The 14,119-nt window shown below is 34.9% G+C and overlaps 2 protein-coding genes across 4 annotated transcripts in view; one reads left to right on the forward strand and one right to left on the reverse strand.

The window, feature by feature from the left end:
- LOC309441946 (uncharacterized protein) overlaps nt 1-14,119 on the forward strand; it is a 555,153-nt gene that overhangs the window by 123,246 nt on the left and 417,788 nt on the right. The window lies entirely within an intron of this gene.
- Nucleotides 1-14,119, reverse strand: part of RPS6KA3 (ribosomal protein S6 kinase A3) — a 77,096-nt gene that overhangs the window by 16,764 nt on the left and 46,213 nt on the right. For 2 of the 3 annotated variants that reach the window (XM_082058282.1, XM_082058284.1), the window contains 9 exons: nt 13,342-13,379; nt 12,829-12,971; nt 9,768-9,838; nt 5,871-5,959; nt 5,533-5,597; nt 5,333-5,435; nt 4,266-4,390; nt 2,156-2,281; nt 279-368 (listed from right to left, as the gene is read on the reverse strand). In XM_082058282.1, the coding sequence (XP_081914408.1) occupies nt 279-368; nt 2,156-2,281; nt 4,266-4,390; nt 5,333-5,435; nt 5,533-5,597; nt 5,871-5,959; nt 9,768-9,838; nt 12,829-12,971; nt 13,342-13,379 (850 nt within the window). The remainder of the gene's footprint in view (nt 1-278; nt 369-2,155; nt 2,282-4,265; nt 4,391-5,332; nt 5,436-5,532; nt 5,598-5,870; nt 5,960-9,767; nt 9,839-12,828; nt 12,972-13,341; nt 13,380-14,119) is intronic. The other variant, XM_082058283.1, reaches the window with a different exon arrangement.

A 14,119-nucleotide genomic window follows, 5' to 3' on the forward strand; every position in this document is an offset into this window, starting at 1 on the left:
ATAATATGATTTATTCCTGTGTTAGGCTTTATAAAGGATGAGTTATTTGACTGCTTAGGATTAAGTTGCACCAAAATATGAGCACCTTTAATAAAAAGATGACAATGAGACATCTCAGTTAAAAAATGCATATTGTTGAATAAATTGCATTAGGACACTTATTTTTAAATATTGAAAGACAGTAACATAAATCTAAAACTTGTGGTTTGTCATGTCTCAAATTAGAAAGCGACATGCAATTGTAATATACTAAAGGAAGTCTTTAACAGAATACTTACATCTTTTAGGGTAATAATATTTGGATGCTGTCCATAGCGCAGTAGGATTTCAATCTCCTCTGTTGGATCTCTTTTACTCTTGTCAATGATCTATAAGAGCAAATAGATACATAGGCATGATTATTTTTGTGAATATTATATGGTGCAACACTTTACAGTGCTTACTAGCATAAACAGATCAGCAGTATTTATTATTGCTGGTAAAGGGCATGGATTATACACAAAGTTTGTTGAACTGGAACAGCAAGGCAAAGCAAAAAATATTGGAAAAACATGGAAAAATCTCTCAGTTAAAAACAATTTTCGAGGATAAGTGATCTGATCCCTCAGTCTATGATAAATAATGCAAGGCTGATTAGTAGGTAAGACTTCAGTCACCCACCATTTAATAAAATAGGATGTTCTTAAATCAACACAAGATACTGGTTTGACGATGCTAATGAACATATTTTCACAAAGCTAATCTTAAACAAATATTAGTGTAGTAAAAGACAAAGCAGGAGAGTAAGGGAATCAAATATATATGTATAAAAAAAACCCCACCAAACCAAAACCGAAAAAATTCTCAGAGTTAATTTAGACAAGCATTCCATTATGAAACTTCATTTGAATCTCTGGAGGCTTGCTATCAAGCTCTGAAATTCTCCCGGTGCAAACAAGCAAAATATTATTTTGCCCTACTTAAAAGTATTCTTATTGTTCTTTTTTTTCCTCTCCTTCTGAACTATAGAATTTCCTCTAATGTCTTCTCCATCTCTGTCTTACTCCTTCCTCTTGACATCCCGAAGCCTTTACTGATACCAGCACCATCCTAACACACTGGACACTGATTACCGTATTCTTTTTTCATGATTCCTCAAGGTAAAAAAGCCACAACAAAGTCAACAGGAAAAAGTGAGGCAATATGCAAAATGAATATTTTGGCTTAGAGAATTAACTATGTAAGTATATTCCATCCAGTTTCAAGAAATTACTTCAAATTGTAAGCACAGAGGTCAAATCTGTTCCTCACCAGAGCCAGGATAAAGACAAGTATAAACTGAAATTGGAGCGTTTCCAAGTAGACTGTGTACAAGGATGCAGCCAAACAGACTTAAATATGTAAAATGCAAAGATAAATTAAGTAGTAAACTGTTCAAGAATTCAAAAAAGAGAACAGCCTCATAGTACAGATTTTTTTTTTTTTTTTGTCTTTTTGCATAACACTGTAGGGCTAAATGGTTACTCTGAAAGCAGGAGTGTGTATTAGTGGACTTTAAAAGGAAAACAAAACAAAAACTTATTCTACTTCTAGGAACTCTGCTGATTTCAACTAAGAATTCAGTGTCTTTACAGAAGTGCTAGGAAGCCCGATAGAATAACATAAAAACAGCATTAGAAACCTTGTTGAAAACTAGGAAGCAAAGACAAAGAGTTGAAGTTTATTCTGGAAGGAATACCAGACTTAAGCACTGTTATGAACTCCTAGCTATCTGACAGTTCATGAATCTACTTCGGAAGCAAAAATCCCACATAACTAAAAGTAATCCCATTTTTTAAAAATGCTGAAGAGTCATGTAAGCTTGTCATAGTACATTTCCTTCTAGAAGCAGTCGTGTAACTCCCATCATTTTTACCATAATTACATAGGTGTTTCAAAGACCGCAAATTGCTTTTCACTACCCAAACCAGCATACAGATAACAAACCCCATAGCAATTCTATATACATATCTGCCAGTAAATATTCTATTTGGTTAATTAGCATAATTGACACTTGCATCTAAAATCTTTTTGTATTAAAAATTATCTTAATTTGCTTTGTTTTTTATGGCAAATAAATAATGGCCAATGTCTACGATGCTAAAGCATGAAAAGTGTTTTATAACAAAGTAATTACCTTTACAGCATATTCCATGTTTGAAGCTTTATGAATACATCTCTTGCAGATAGAGTAAGACCCAACTCCGATATCTTCCTTTACTTCATATCCATCAGTAAACTGAATGCTGTTCCTGTGCAACTGCTACCAAAATAACATTATCAATTGATGAATATTCTAAATATGTAACTGCTCGTTATATTGAAAATAAGTTTTTAAATTCCTACTGATTTGCTTTGAATTTTAACCTGATGGCTGTACTAGGTCAAAGTGGTCTAAATAGCCACTACCATCCGTTTGATATTAGTATGAGATAAATTATACATTAGACACATTGTAAATAATGCAACACTGACAACATGATTTTTGTAGTTACTGATTTAAAAATAGAATCTCTAAACCAAAAAAGATCAGAAGACTACATGATAAATAATGCTAAAATAATAGTAAAAAAGCATCACTATTTCTATTATCTGAATAGATGGATGCCAGCTGGGAAATTCAGACATACTGAATAGAATCAGATTAACTGGAAATTGCATGGAATGGCTGTCAAAAATCCTTTCACAGAAATAAAAAGCTGGGAGAAGGACAAGTGTTCACTCTTGTAAGGGAAGGAAATAGTGTTCTACTATTTGGAGTTTCTGCAAAGGATGCAAAGCATTTGCAGGAAACCATCTGGGTATCCGGCAGCACAGAAAAGAGGAAATAGGAGTGAGGAAGTGGTGGAGGGGCACAAAAGAAAGGCAGCAGAGAAACAGACCCATACAAGAGAAGGAAACCATATACAAAGAACAAGAATTTCATCCACAAAAATATGCATGAAAGAAGGAGCACAGAAAAGACTACAGAAACTTTTAGCAAGACTTCAGGACCAGAACTCATTCTGACACATATACCAAATCTGATCGCTTCTTTAGAACAAAAAAAGGATCTAAAACCCCTTGAAAAGCATAGTTTATTACACATGAAACAGCTAATGTATACAAACAAGCATGTTATAACTACACTAGACATGAGAAGATTAAAGAAATAAAAGAACAATTCAGGTTCTGAATTATTTTTTTAAAAATTTATCAGATATTTCCAAAATATCCTTACAGTGAAAATATAAATAAACCAAATCCTACAGCATACCTCTTTTTTCCTACCTGTCAATCAACAACAAGTTTTCAACACAATTTAGATCAGTTGGTTTTCACAACTCAGTCTTCCTCAGTAATTAGAATTATTAAAAGCAGAAAGATGCCGTAGAAATATAATTTTTGCAGAGGGCTTCCAGTTTTCTTTCCTGTACATGTATCTGCTTTTCCAGCCCAGCTGGCTGGAACTCTCCAGTGCAGAAGCCTGCTTTTAGGATGACCTCAGCCTCATAAGGAGGCAAGACATGTCTTTCCCCCATTCTAGCATGAGGCCCATTTTTCTCGTCTCACACAAAAATTGCACCTAAACAAAGCTTTTTTGTCCAAAAATAAGCAGTCTTGGCAATAATAGAATATATAAGAATAGCAACTGCATTAGGCTACTAAAAGTGACAACCTCACAATTATTAATATGGGAGACTGTATTGGAGTAATTCTGATGCTACTAGGAAGCCAAAGCTTGTGTGCATACTGTAACATTGACTTGTATGATACACTGGAATTGGTCCCAAAATATCAGATTAGCACATTAACTTAAGTGGCTCGGGAGGAACGAAATATGTCATGGGTTCCAAAACATCCAGATACAATTCACAATTATGCTCCAGTGCCTCCTACTGCACTGTGGGAATCGGCTGATATGTGTATGCATAGGAGAAAAACATCAAGAGGTCTGTTATTCCCCTCCACCTTACAAATATAGTTTGATACTAAAGAGTTAACACAGTGCAGATGGTAGAATGTTTTCATTTAAGGGTTGAAGCCTATTCACACCCAGGGCTGCTCAGTAATTTAACAGATCCTGTACCTTCAGAGCTTATGTTTGGATAAAATAATCTGATCTTTACTTTTCTTGTATAAAGCTGATAAAGAGTTGGCCATGGTACTTCACTTTGCAATAATGGAAACAATCCCTCCACCAAGAGAGAGCAATACTGTTTTATTGACTTTTTAAAAAAATGTTTATTTAGAGCAGATGTACTCACCTGGACAATTGAATGCACTCCAACTGTCTGCATTGCTTGGCTTTCATCATCTGATGCAATAGCTACAAAACTAAATCCCCGAAAAAGTTGATGTGCATTAGCACTAGGTGGGATACCAGGCGAATCTGTAAAACACATCATCTATTTACAAGCAGAGTTTTTGAAATGTAGAGATGAGATTACGTCTACTCTATAGAATAGAGTAGTTTGCTCTTCAAAGTACACAGAAACTGGAATTTGCAGAAAGTGTTTGAGGACCAAAATACAAATAATTATTGAATTATTTTGCATATACTATCTAGAAACACAACTGACAGTCAATGACTACAAAGATCATATTACTGTCAGGCAATATTTTACTATACAAAGAACAGTACTTTGCAGAAAACATTTACATAAAGCAGCATATCTGTATTACATTTACAGAGAAGTACTTTAATTTTGGTAACACCCTAAATTTGTGAAGACAAACATTTGTATCAGAGCTTGAAAGGATCAGTCTAAAACTATACAAAGACAGATTGCACTGAAAGACAAATTTTGCCACCCAAAGTCTGAAATGACTAAGCTTCTACATATACTTAGTATGCAGAATCACCATCATGAACTAAATGAAGCCCTGTGTCAAACTCATTTTCAGGCGTGTCAAACTCATTTTCACCAGGGGCCACATCAGCCTCGTAGTGGCCTTCAAAAGGGCCAAATGTAATCTTAGGACTGTAGAAATGTAGGAGTAGTTACTATAGAGTATAGCCTTTAAAGAGACACAGACATGGCTAATCTTTTTGAATTAAAATAAATGAGATTACTTAGATAAATAAAACTGAACATATGTATACATTTCGTTGCTGAGGGTTACTTTATTTTTAACATAGGACTTCTCTATTGTGCCTCAGGATATATTTATACCAAAGACCACAAAAGCTTCCATGAACTATGGAATACTTGTTTGTGAACATTCATTTAGCCAAGCAACACCTGGAAGAACAAGACATTTTACATAAGCTGAACAGGAACAATGTGTCTAATTTTTGAATATGTAAGTTGTTTAATTCTTCTCTTTTTACCTTTTGGAGTTTTTGCTGTAAACTCAGGGTCAAAATAAAATGTATCTTCAGGTCTGCCAGTTGCAGGCTTAAAAGGGGGATGAATTTCTCTCCTGTACAATTTCTGTAGAGAAGACATATGTCAGAATGAATTAAAAGTTATAAAACACCAAACACTTAACTAAGAAATTTTCTGAATTAATTTTGAGTTTGATACTCACATTCCAATCTATTTTGGAAAAGAATGCATGCCTTTTAATTTCTTCAACTCCATCTGGACCCGCTCCTTTCAAAAGGAAGAAAAACATCTGTGAATTATTTTCTTCTTTGTCAAAAGGACTAGCAAAATTGTATTTCTTTTTCCTTCTGCATTCATTTTAGGCATGAATAACAGAAATGGTAATATTTTGTTGATCGTTAGAAGAGCAAACAGTCAAACTATGTTCTTACTTCAAAGCCTACTTTACAGAAAAAACTAAATTTACTTAGTCAATTTAATGATCACTGATGTTATCAATACTACGATCAAATTTAAGATATTCTCCACTATACACTTTACCTAATCTGTTTGCTGGGTTTCTTTTGAAGAGCATTCGCAGAAGACTTTGTGCTTCAGGACTCAAGAACTGGGGCATTCCAAGTTTGGCCCTATAGAATAAAAATAATTAATAGCATACAAACATGTTTAGGCAAGAATTAACTGCATTCCCCCATCCTTTGTGATTCAACAAATCTATATCAAACAAAATAGCATCACTGAGAAATTGCCTTCAGACATCAGAAACAGAGTAAAAGTGCTGTCAGTCATGTAAACCTGTAATTTTTTTTTTTTTAGTAGTATAATATTTTCAGTAATGACTCAGGAATTTAAGTAGAGGAAGAGGTATTAAAAATGCAGAAAAGAATAGTTACAGAGTAACAGTTTACAAACTTGTAAATTTTTGTAATATGTAAACTTCAGTTATAATATTACCAAATTACACCAAATGAGCAAATATCCATTCTGATAGTAAAAGACATTTTAGAAGGGGTAGGAAAACTATCCCAGCACGAAAGAACACCCAAGCAAAACAACAGGAAACCTAAGCTAGAAGACAGGAATTGCATTAAATTAAAACCGATCTTGCAATGTTATCCAGTAAAAAAAAAAAAAAAAAAAAAAAAAAAAGAAAAGAGAAAAACATAAAGATCACTCCTTTCTTTCTTTTTGCTTCCCCTGATCCATTTCAAATATTACTTCCCAACCTGCTAATCTTGAATTTTTAGATTTAAGTTACCCTAGTTCTGTCACTTAAGTTTGTTTTGCAATTCTCGTTGTGTTTTCCTCCTCTCCATTTAATGTTAAGCCTCCATCCTCTCACTGTTACGAGGTCTCTCTTTCTGATAACCATGATAATGGTATGGATTGATGCAATTCCCTCCTTTCCATCTCTCACTCAACCTGTAGCTTGTATTTTTCCATAACAATCCATGACACAAGCTTTCTCTTTTTTTCAACCAGAAGATACAATTTGCCTTGTGCTCCAGCTATTTGCAGATGTCCACCTCTGTGTCACTTCGGCAAGTGCATATACGTTGCCATTGTTTCACTATTTATTACTTTAAAACTAGAATTTACTGAATTTTCCATTCCTTTCAGCATTAAAGAAGCCAGGGAGGAGGGATCGGGAAGTCTGACAAACTTGGCCTTCTTTGGGATCTTCAATTACAGACTACAGGCAAATCAAGAGCACCACTGGAATGGAGGAATGGGCAGTGGGCCATCGCCATGAACCGCTACCAGCCCAATTCATACTCATGCACTTTATATGCAGTGATTTCACTGCACATTCCCTTGATGTCATTCCTGCTCACAGCTAAGTACCACAGAGCTATGCTGTAAGAGACAGCAAGGAACGCATTGTCTGCAGAAGCACAATGGTATCAATTTACAATGTTATTGAAGGACAGAGAACAGAAAACAAAATATGATAGGACTGTGCTGGAGTGGGTGGAAATATCTGCCCTATTACAATCCAAACTGGCTCCAACAGTAGGATGCAGCCCTGAGGGTTCAGCATGAGGGGCCAAAAGACATAACTGCAATTAATCTTACAGAGAAGTGATTTAATGAACAGAAACAGAATAAGTAGAAGAAATTCTAGAGGACTGGTATGTACTGCAGTCACACTGGAGTGAATTGGAAGCCCTTGTGCAAACCACAGAGATTAAGAAAGTTGTTGCTCCCTTTCCATTGTCAAGGAGCAACTTTTATAAAATCCTTTACTGGCCACATGACACAGCAGAAGAAAAGATTACCAGGTCCTCACAGTTCTTAGGTTATACAACTACACGAGTGACAGCAATTTTTTTCTGACATTCCTGATGGATGAAGACCAATTTTTTATGAAGGCATACCTCTTCAGTAAAGGAGAAAAGATGCTTTAAAAACTTAACTCTATTGCTGCAAACACTGATTTCTTGAAATTGCAGAGTTTCTCAGTTTTAGGTAAAACACACAAGAATAAACAAGAACCTGTCTTGGTAATGTTGTAAGAAATAAAGAGCTCAGAAAAACATGTGTTGTAAGAATACATATTCTGTGGATTTTCAGGAACAGAAGGTAAGAAAAGCAAAATATCTTAAATTATACACTACAAAAATATTAATTTGTATGTACACCTGTCCATTTCAAACAGTGTTATGAAAAATTTAAGGAGAAATAAAGTACATTTACTACTATACAGAAAATAACAAGAAAACATACTGCCATTCTTATAGGGCCAGACAAAAAATGTGAACTTTTCAAAAAAGCCTTTAAAATACCTTCTGTTTTTTTTAGCTATGCATATTACAAACAGCAAAACAGATTTATATGCAATAAACAGAAGTGTACAGAACATTAAAACAGAGGAAAAATTTCTTTACTTTGTACCACATTTTTTGTGCAGCTTTCCGCAACTAATAACAATTACAAAGACTAGAAGGTGAGAAAAGAAAAAGGTAGGAAAGGAAATCAGAGATACATGCTCCGATGAACTCTGAATGTAATTATGAATGTCAGTTAACTGGGGAGATGCAAGGAAGATATTCTACACAGCAGCTGAATACAGAAGACTTTTGTAGTAGCAGTGGAAAGACTGTTGGGGAACAGAGTGGAGTCACATGCAGGCAGAGGAAAGAAGATGAGACTTGTGAGGCATGGGTAGAAAAAAAATGCATGGCTCCAGAAATACATGAGTGCAGCAAAACTATCTCAGACTAGCTTCTCATAAATAGGAGGTGGTCAGAAGGATGTTACACTTGCTGTGAATAGATAGAACCTTTTAGTTAAAGACATTCAATAATCACAACGCAGAGATTTGAACTGGCATGGTGTTGAGACAGCAGAAGAAACTAGCATCACTAAATACATTTGCCAATATAAGGTGAGGAAGAAAACCAAAGGCAAAGAATAACACAACATGTATGCATTATGAAAGCAAAAGCAAGGAAAAGAATGAGTTTGTTTTCTAGAGGTTTTCACATCCTAATTACATAGAAAAAATATGAAAGAATTTAATATATTTATTTTTCGAAACAGGTGGTTGGTGCAAAAGAAATGCTGGCTTCAAATATAGGTAGACAAGTGTAACAGCACTAAGAACAATGATAAACAATTAAGCAGAAAGCAAATGAGGAAACTAAAATAGTATTATAAGCCTCCATGGGGAAAAAAAAATGGTATTAGTAAAAAATGGATGGAAGCAGAGAAATGAAACTATGATATGAAGAAATAGAGTTGTTTGCACAGCGTTAGATTACAGTCCCAAAAGTGTGAGAATAATGTCATAGGCTGTGTTAGTTCAGAGGATATGTAGGAGATCAGCAATTAAAAATAAAAAGCAGGCCTTCATTAGCAAAAACAATATAGCTAACGCAAAATCTATACTGCAAATAGCAAAGGGGAAAACTGGAGCTTGGGCAAGCCATAGGAAATTAGATAAGGGAAGATGCACTTAAGCAAACAGGAGAAGTATCGGGGGAGCAAGTTGTTTGCAGCACCAGTAATAAAAATAGGGTGAGGAGTTGGTAAGAGAGAAGGATAAGGAGAGAAAATACTTTCTCAAAAACAAAAACAAAAACAAAAACAAAAAAACCCAAACCTAAAACAAAAAACAACAAGGAAAAAATGCACAGGATATCAAAAAGGATAAGAAAGTTGAAACACATTATGGAAGTAGGATGGGAAAGATCATATGGTTGGAGAAGTTATTATTACAGACTATTGAGCTGCTATGAAATTCTTTGTACCTGGTATGGGGGAGGAATAGAAAGGCAAATTAGATAGGCAGCAAAGGGAATTAATAGTATGGAATAGGGAGTGAGGATTTACCAGTACCTTTGGAAATGAGGGAAGAGTAGAAATTAGATATTGCAGCCCGGAGGGCATCCCTGTAGAATACCTGATGAGATATATAAATAAGAGTGTACTCACTTGAGAATCATAGTCATGGTTTCTTTTCTGTCTTTCCCTTGGAAAGGTAGAGTACCAGTGAGCATTTCAAACTGTATAGAGTAAAACTTTCATCAATTACATTACCTGGACAAAATCTAATTTTTGACAAAACTACTTAGCATCTTAACCTTCCAAAATTCATGCATGTTAACACCCAAGTCTGTGCAAAACAACTTCTCACTGTATGATTTAAATTACTATGAACACTGAGCAGCCTTTGCCATCTTTAAAGCTGCAAAATATTTTCGTATATTGATACCTTGCTTTACATGCTTTTATCTGAAAAATTTAGACTATAATGTTTTGTGCTTCATTTCTGACTAAAAACTTTATTCTTGTAAGAATTGATCTATACAACTTTATTTTAGTTTTCAAGAGACTGGGGGGTAGGGAAAAAGATTCCCCTTCCAAAAGTTAGTGATGATTTCTCCTCATGCAGAAATAATTAAAAAGGTCAAGAGTTTTAAAATTGGCATGTACATAACTTTCCTTGGAAAGGGGAAAAGGGTTAGTTGATTGACAAAGACATGCATGATGAAAAGTGGTTACTATATGCATACAGCAGAAATAAAGCCTGAAGGAACATGTAAGAGCTACACAGTACGTTCATGCACATTCTACAGTGCCTGGTAGCAGGCAACAGACACTTAAAATACTGATTTGTTCTGAAAGCGACTGAGTAAAAATAGATAAATACAGAGGCACTTCCACTGGGCTGCAGCATACTGGGATATTAGATCTAAGTGAGGCAGTGAAAGCAGTCTGGCAGAAGCCATGGCAGCCACCACTTTGAGGCAGAAATCCTGATTTTTGGTTTAGGAATTGCAAAAGAATTTAATTTAATGAAATTTCATGGCATGCACTTAAAGCCATCAAAATTCAAATAATTATAAAGGAACCTTCTAAACAGCTTATGCAAACTTAATTCATCCTGAACACAAGGTATCCTCTATTCTTGTACAACCCAAACATTTAGCCTTCTAAACATCAAAAATATATACGGATAACTTGAGTGAATAATGTGTGACTGTAGTATTTTTAGATCTAAAGTAAGAGTGTGAAGTTGCACTAACAGCATCCTTTAAACACCCTTTTTATTAAAATAGAATTTTAAATTCCTTATTACCCAATAAAGTATTCAGAGAATAAAAGCTTTCAACAGTTTACTAATGCTACATATTTTCTACTCTATATATTATTTTTACATATATAATTATATTTAAAATTTTAAATTTAATATAATGCCAACATGAAAAAAAACCCTACTTTTAGCCTTAGCACTTCTTAAGACAATTGTCAGGAAGATGTGAGGGGCATAAGTCAAAACTACGAAAAGTATTCACCTTTTGTTTGTAGTTTCGAATGATCTTCACAAATTGCACTTCCAAAAAAACTTTTTTAAAAGTACATTTGTAGTGCTGCGTATTTTGCTTACGCTTGCTTGAAATAAAAAGTTCCTTCAGCAAGGTCCTACTTGCCACAAGCATACACACTTGTATTAACAACTCGGTATATGTGTTCCATGCTCCCTCAGAACGTACTATATTCCAACATTAACAGGCAAATAGTACTTTAAGAATAAGCCAACATTGGCCTTCTCTAGTGATCACCTTTCGTTTCAGGAGGAGAGAACCTCAACAAATACATAACACTCCTGAAAGCTTTAAATTAATGTTTTCAGCTATCTGACATCCCTTCAAACAGTCACTGTTTAAAGAAGAAATTAGAATATGCTTCTCAAGAATGGTCTCAATATATTTAGTGTCTAGCAGCAGGAGAAGAGAGGCTGAATTAATTTGTTGAGATATCTTTCTAGTGTCCGTTTCTATGTTAAAACTCCTGTTCAATCTAGACACTGTGTACTCATACCACACTAACAACTACTCAATCAACATAGATTCTAAATAAGAATGATTTAGAGTGGATATATACGGATTGTCTATGAAAGTTACCACACAAATGAGAAATGCAAGTGACAAAGTGTCAGAGAAAACTGCACTATATTCCATATACTAATGTAGAAAATTTCACATCTAGCATCTCTGAACAATTTTCAGTTCTAACATACGTACTTTATAAGCACAAAATGTTTTGTGAAGATGAAGTTTTACTATTTTTGTGTTATCAACAACTAATATGTGAGGGGGGTGTGTGTGCTTGTTTGTCTGGAGAGAGTTTAATTATCAGGTGCTACTTTTACATAGTCAGTTTTCAGACCACAACAGCATTCTAGATGACTAAAAGGTGACAGAATGACTTATTTTCAGACACAAGAGTCCTTGTTGTACTACAAAGCACACAAGTTAGTTGTGCTGTTACAGTCATATGTAACAGAAGCAGTAAGAAACAAAAACATTTCCTTTAAAAATACAATTACTTAATCTTTATGCCAAAACCACACACATATTATAAATACTAAAAGCTACTCAGCATTCCTGAAATACCAAGTGTGATCTATTTTTCTTCTCCAAAGCCATATTTGATACACAACATTATTTCCCCCAACCCTACAACTTCAGAAGTTAACTCCTTGCAGAAACACCATAAGCAACTGAGCAACTATATCCCATATCAGTTCAGTGTCATTTAGATTATTTTGATGTGTGAGAGCAACAGCTGTGATGATTCAACTAAGTTGTAATTACACTGGAGACTAATTATAAAGTTATCACTCATTTTTCTCCACTTGAGAATAAATTCAAATTTAAAATTTGGATCTAAATTTCTTCCCTGCCTTGGAAAAGACAGTATTTTCCCTGTATAATTCAGTATTCCTATTAATTTCTGTAACATTCAAACCAAAATAGATGGATAATATTTCAATACAACAATAAGAGAAATATGGCATATTGTTGATGTTGATATGAGACCTAGTCCATGTTCTTGAGCCAAACTCTGTGGTATTGTTATTAATTTAATATAATTTTGACTTTTTTTGGTAGTTAGAATTCATTTAAAGCTCACCTTACAGTTTAATTTGTTTCACCAAACCTTGCGCAAAGCACAGTTCTGCTATTATTTACATTTACCAGAAACCTACCATTAGAACACCAAAAGACCACCAGTCTGCACTCTGTGTATGGCCTCGTCTATTAACAACTTCTGGTGCCATATACTCCACTGTTCCACAGAAAGAGTAGGCTTTTTTTTCATGATCAATTGACTCTTTACTTAAGCCAAAATCTGGAAGGAAAAAAAGAATACCTCTAAATATAATTTTTTTTAATCACTTATAGTTAATACTTTCACCCTAATGTGAAATGTGATGACTGTGTCATTTGTATATACAACCAGATACACATATGGGAATTACAGAATTCTCCTCCCCACATTATCACAGGTCCACAACAACAGATATACTTGTAAAGCAGATGTCTTACTTAAATATTTATATACTTAATTTATCTCAACTCCTTATACTGTTTGCTCCACAGCAAAATTTCCTCAGTTAAAATTACTTAGTTTACCATGCCGCTTTACCAAGAAAAAGGAAAATGCAAAGGTTTTATTATGAACAGAAAAGATCCAGATGTTGCAATTTCCCTTTATTCACCTGTCAATTTGATATGTCCTTCCTCATCAAGCAGGATGCTAAAAAACAAGAAAAAAGAATAAAACAAACAAATTAAAATATCTTCTAACTTATTTCAGACAATGTACTGGTAACATTTATGAATAAACAGAACATCATACACAAAGAAAAGCAGAATTGAACATGCATGAAAATGAGTCATTAGGAGGCGATGCTACAAAGAGCTACGAAGATGATGAGGGGTCTGAAGCATCTTATCAGAAGAGACAGAGGCAGCAGGGCCTGTTCAGCCCAGAGAAGAGAAGGCTGAGATGGGATCTCATCAATGTTTATAAATATCTCAAGGCTGGATGTCAAGAGAATGGGACCTGACTCCTTTCAAGGGTGCCCAACGACAGGATGAGGGGCAATGGGCACAGACTGAGGCACAGGAGGTTCCATCTGAATATGAGGAGAAACTTCTTCACAGTGAGGGTGCCAGAGCCCTGGAACAGGCTGCCCAGAGACATTGTGGAGTCTCCTTCTCTGAAGACATTCAAAACCTGCCCTGATGTATTCTTGTGCGATCTGCTCTAGGGGAACCTGCTTTAGCAGGTGGGTTGGACTGCATGATCTCCAGAGGTCCCTTCAAACCTCAACCATTCTGTAATTCTATGCTTTGAGCATGTGCATTTTCTTTTTCTTCAATTATTTATTTTTTTTTAAGATTATGAAACATAATCGGCATATCAATAAGTTCAACAAGGGCAAGCACAGGGTCCTGCACCTGGGGATGAATAACCCAAGGCACCAGTACAGG

The sequence above is a fragment of the Streptopelia decaocto genome (genome assembly GCF_964273445.1).
Source record: "Streptopelia decaocto genome assembly, chromosome: 1".
NCBI lineage: Eukaryota > Metazoa > Chordata > Aves > Columbiformes > Columbidae > Streptopelia > Streptopelia decaocto.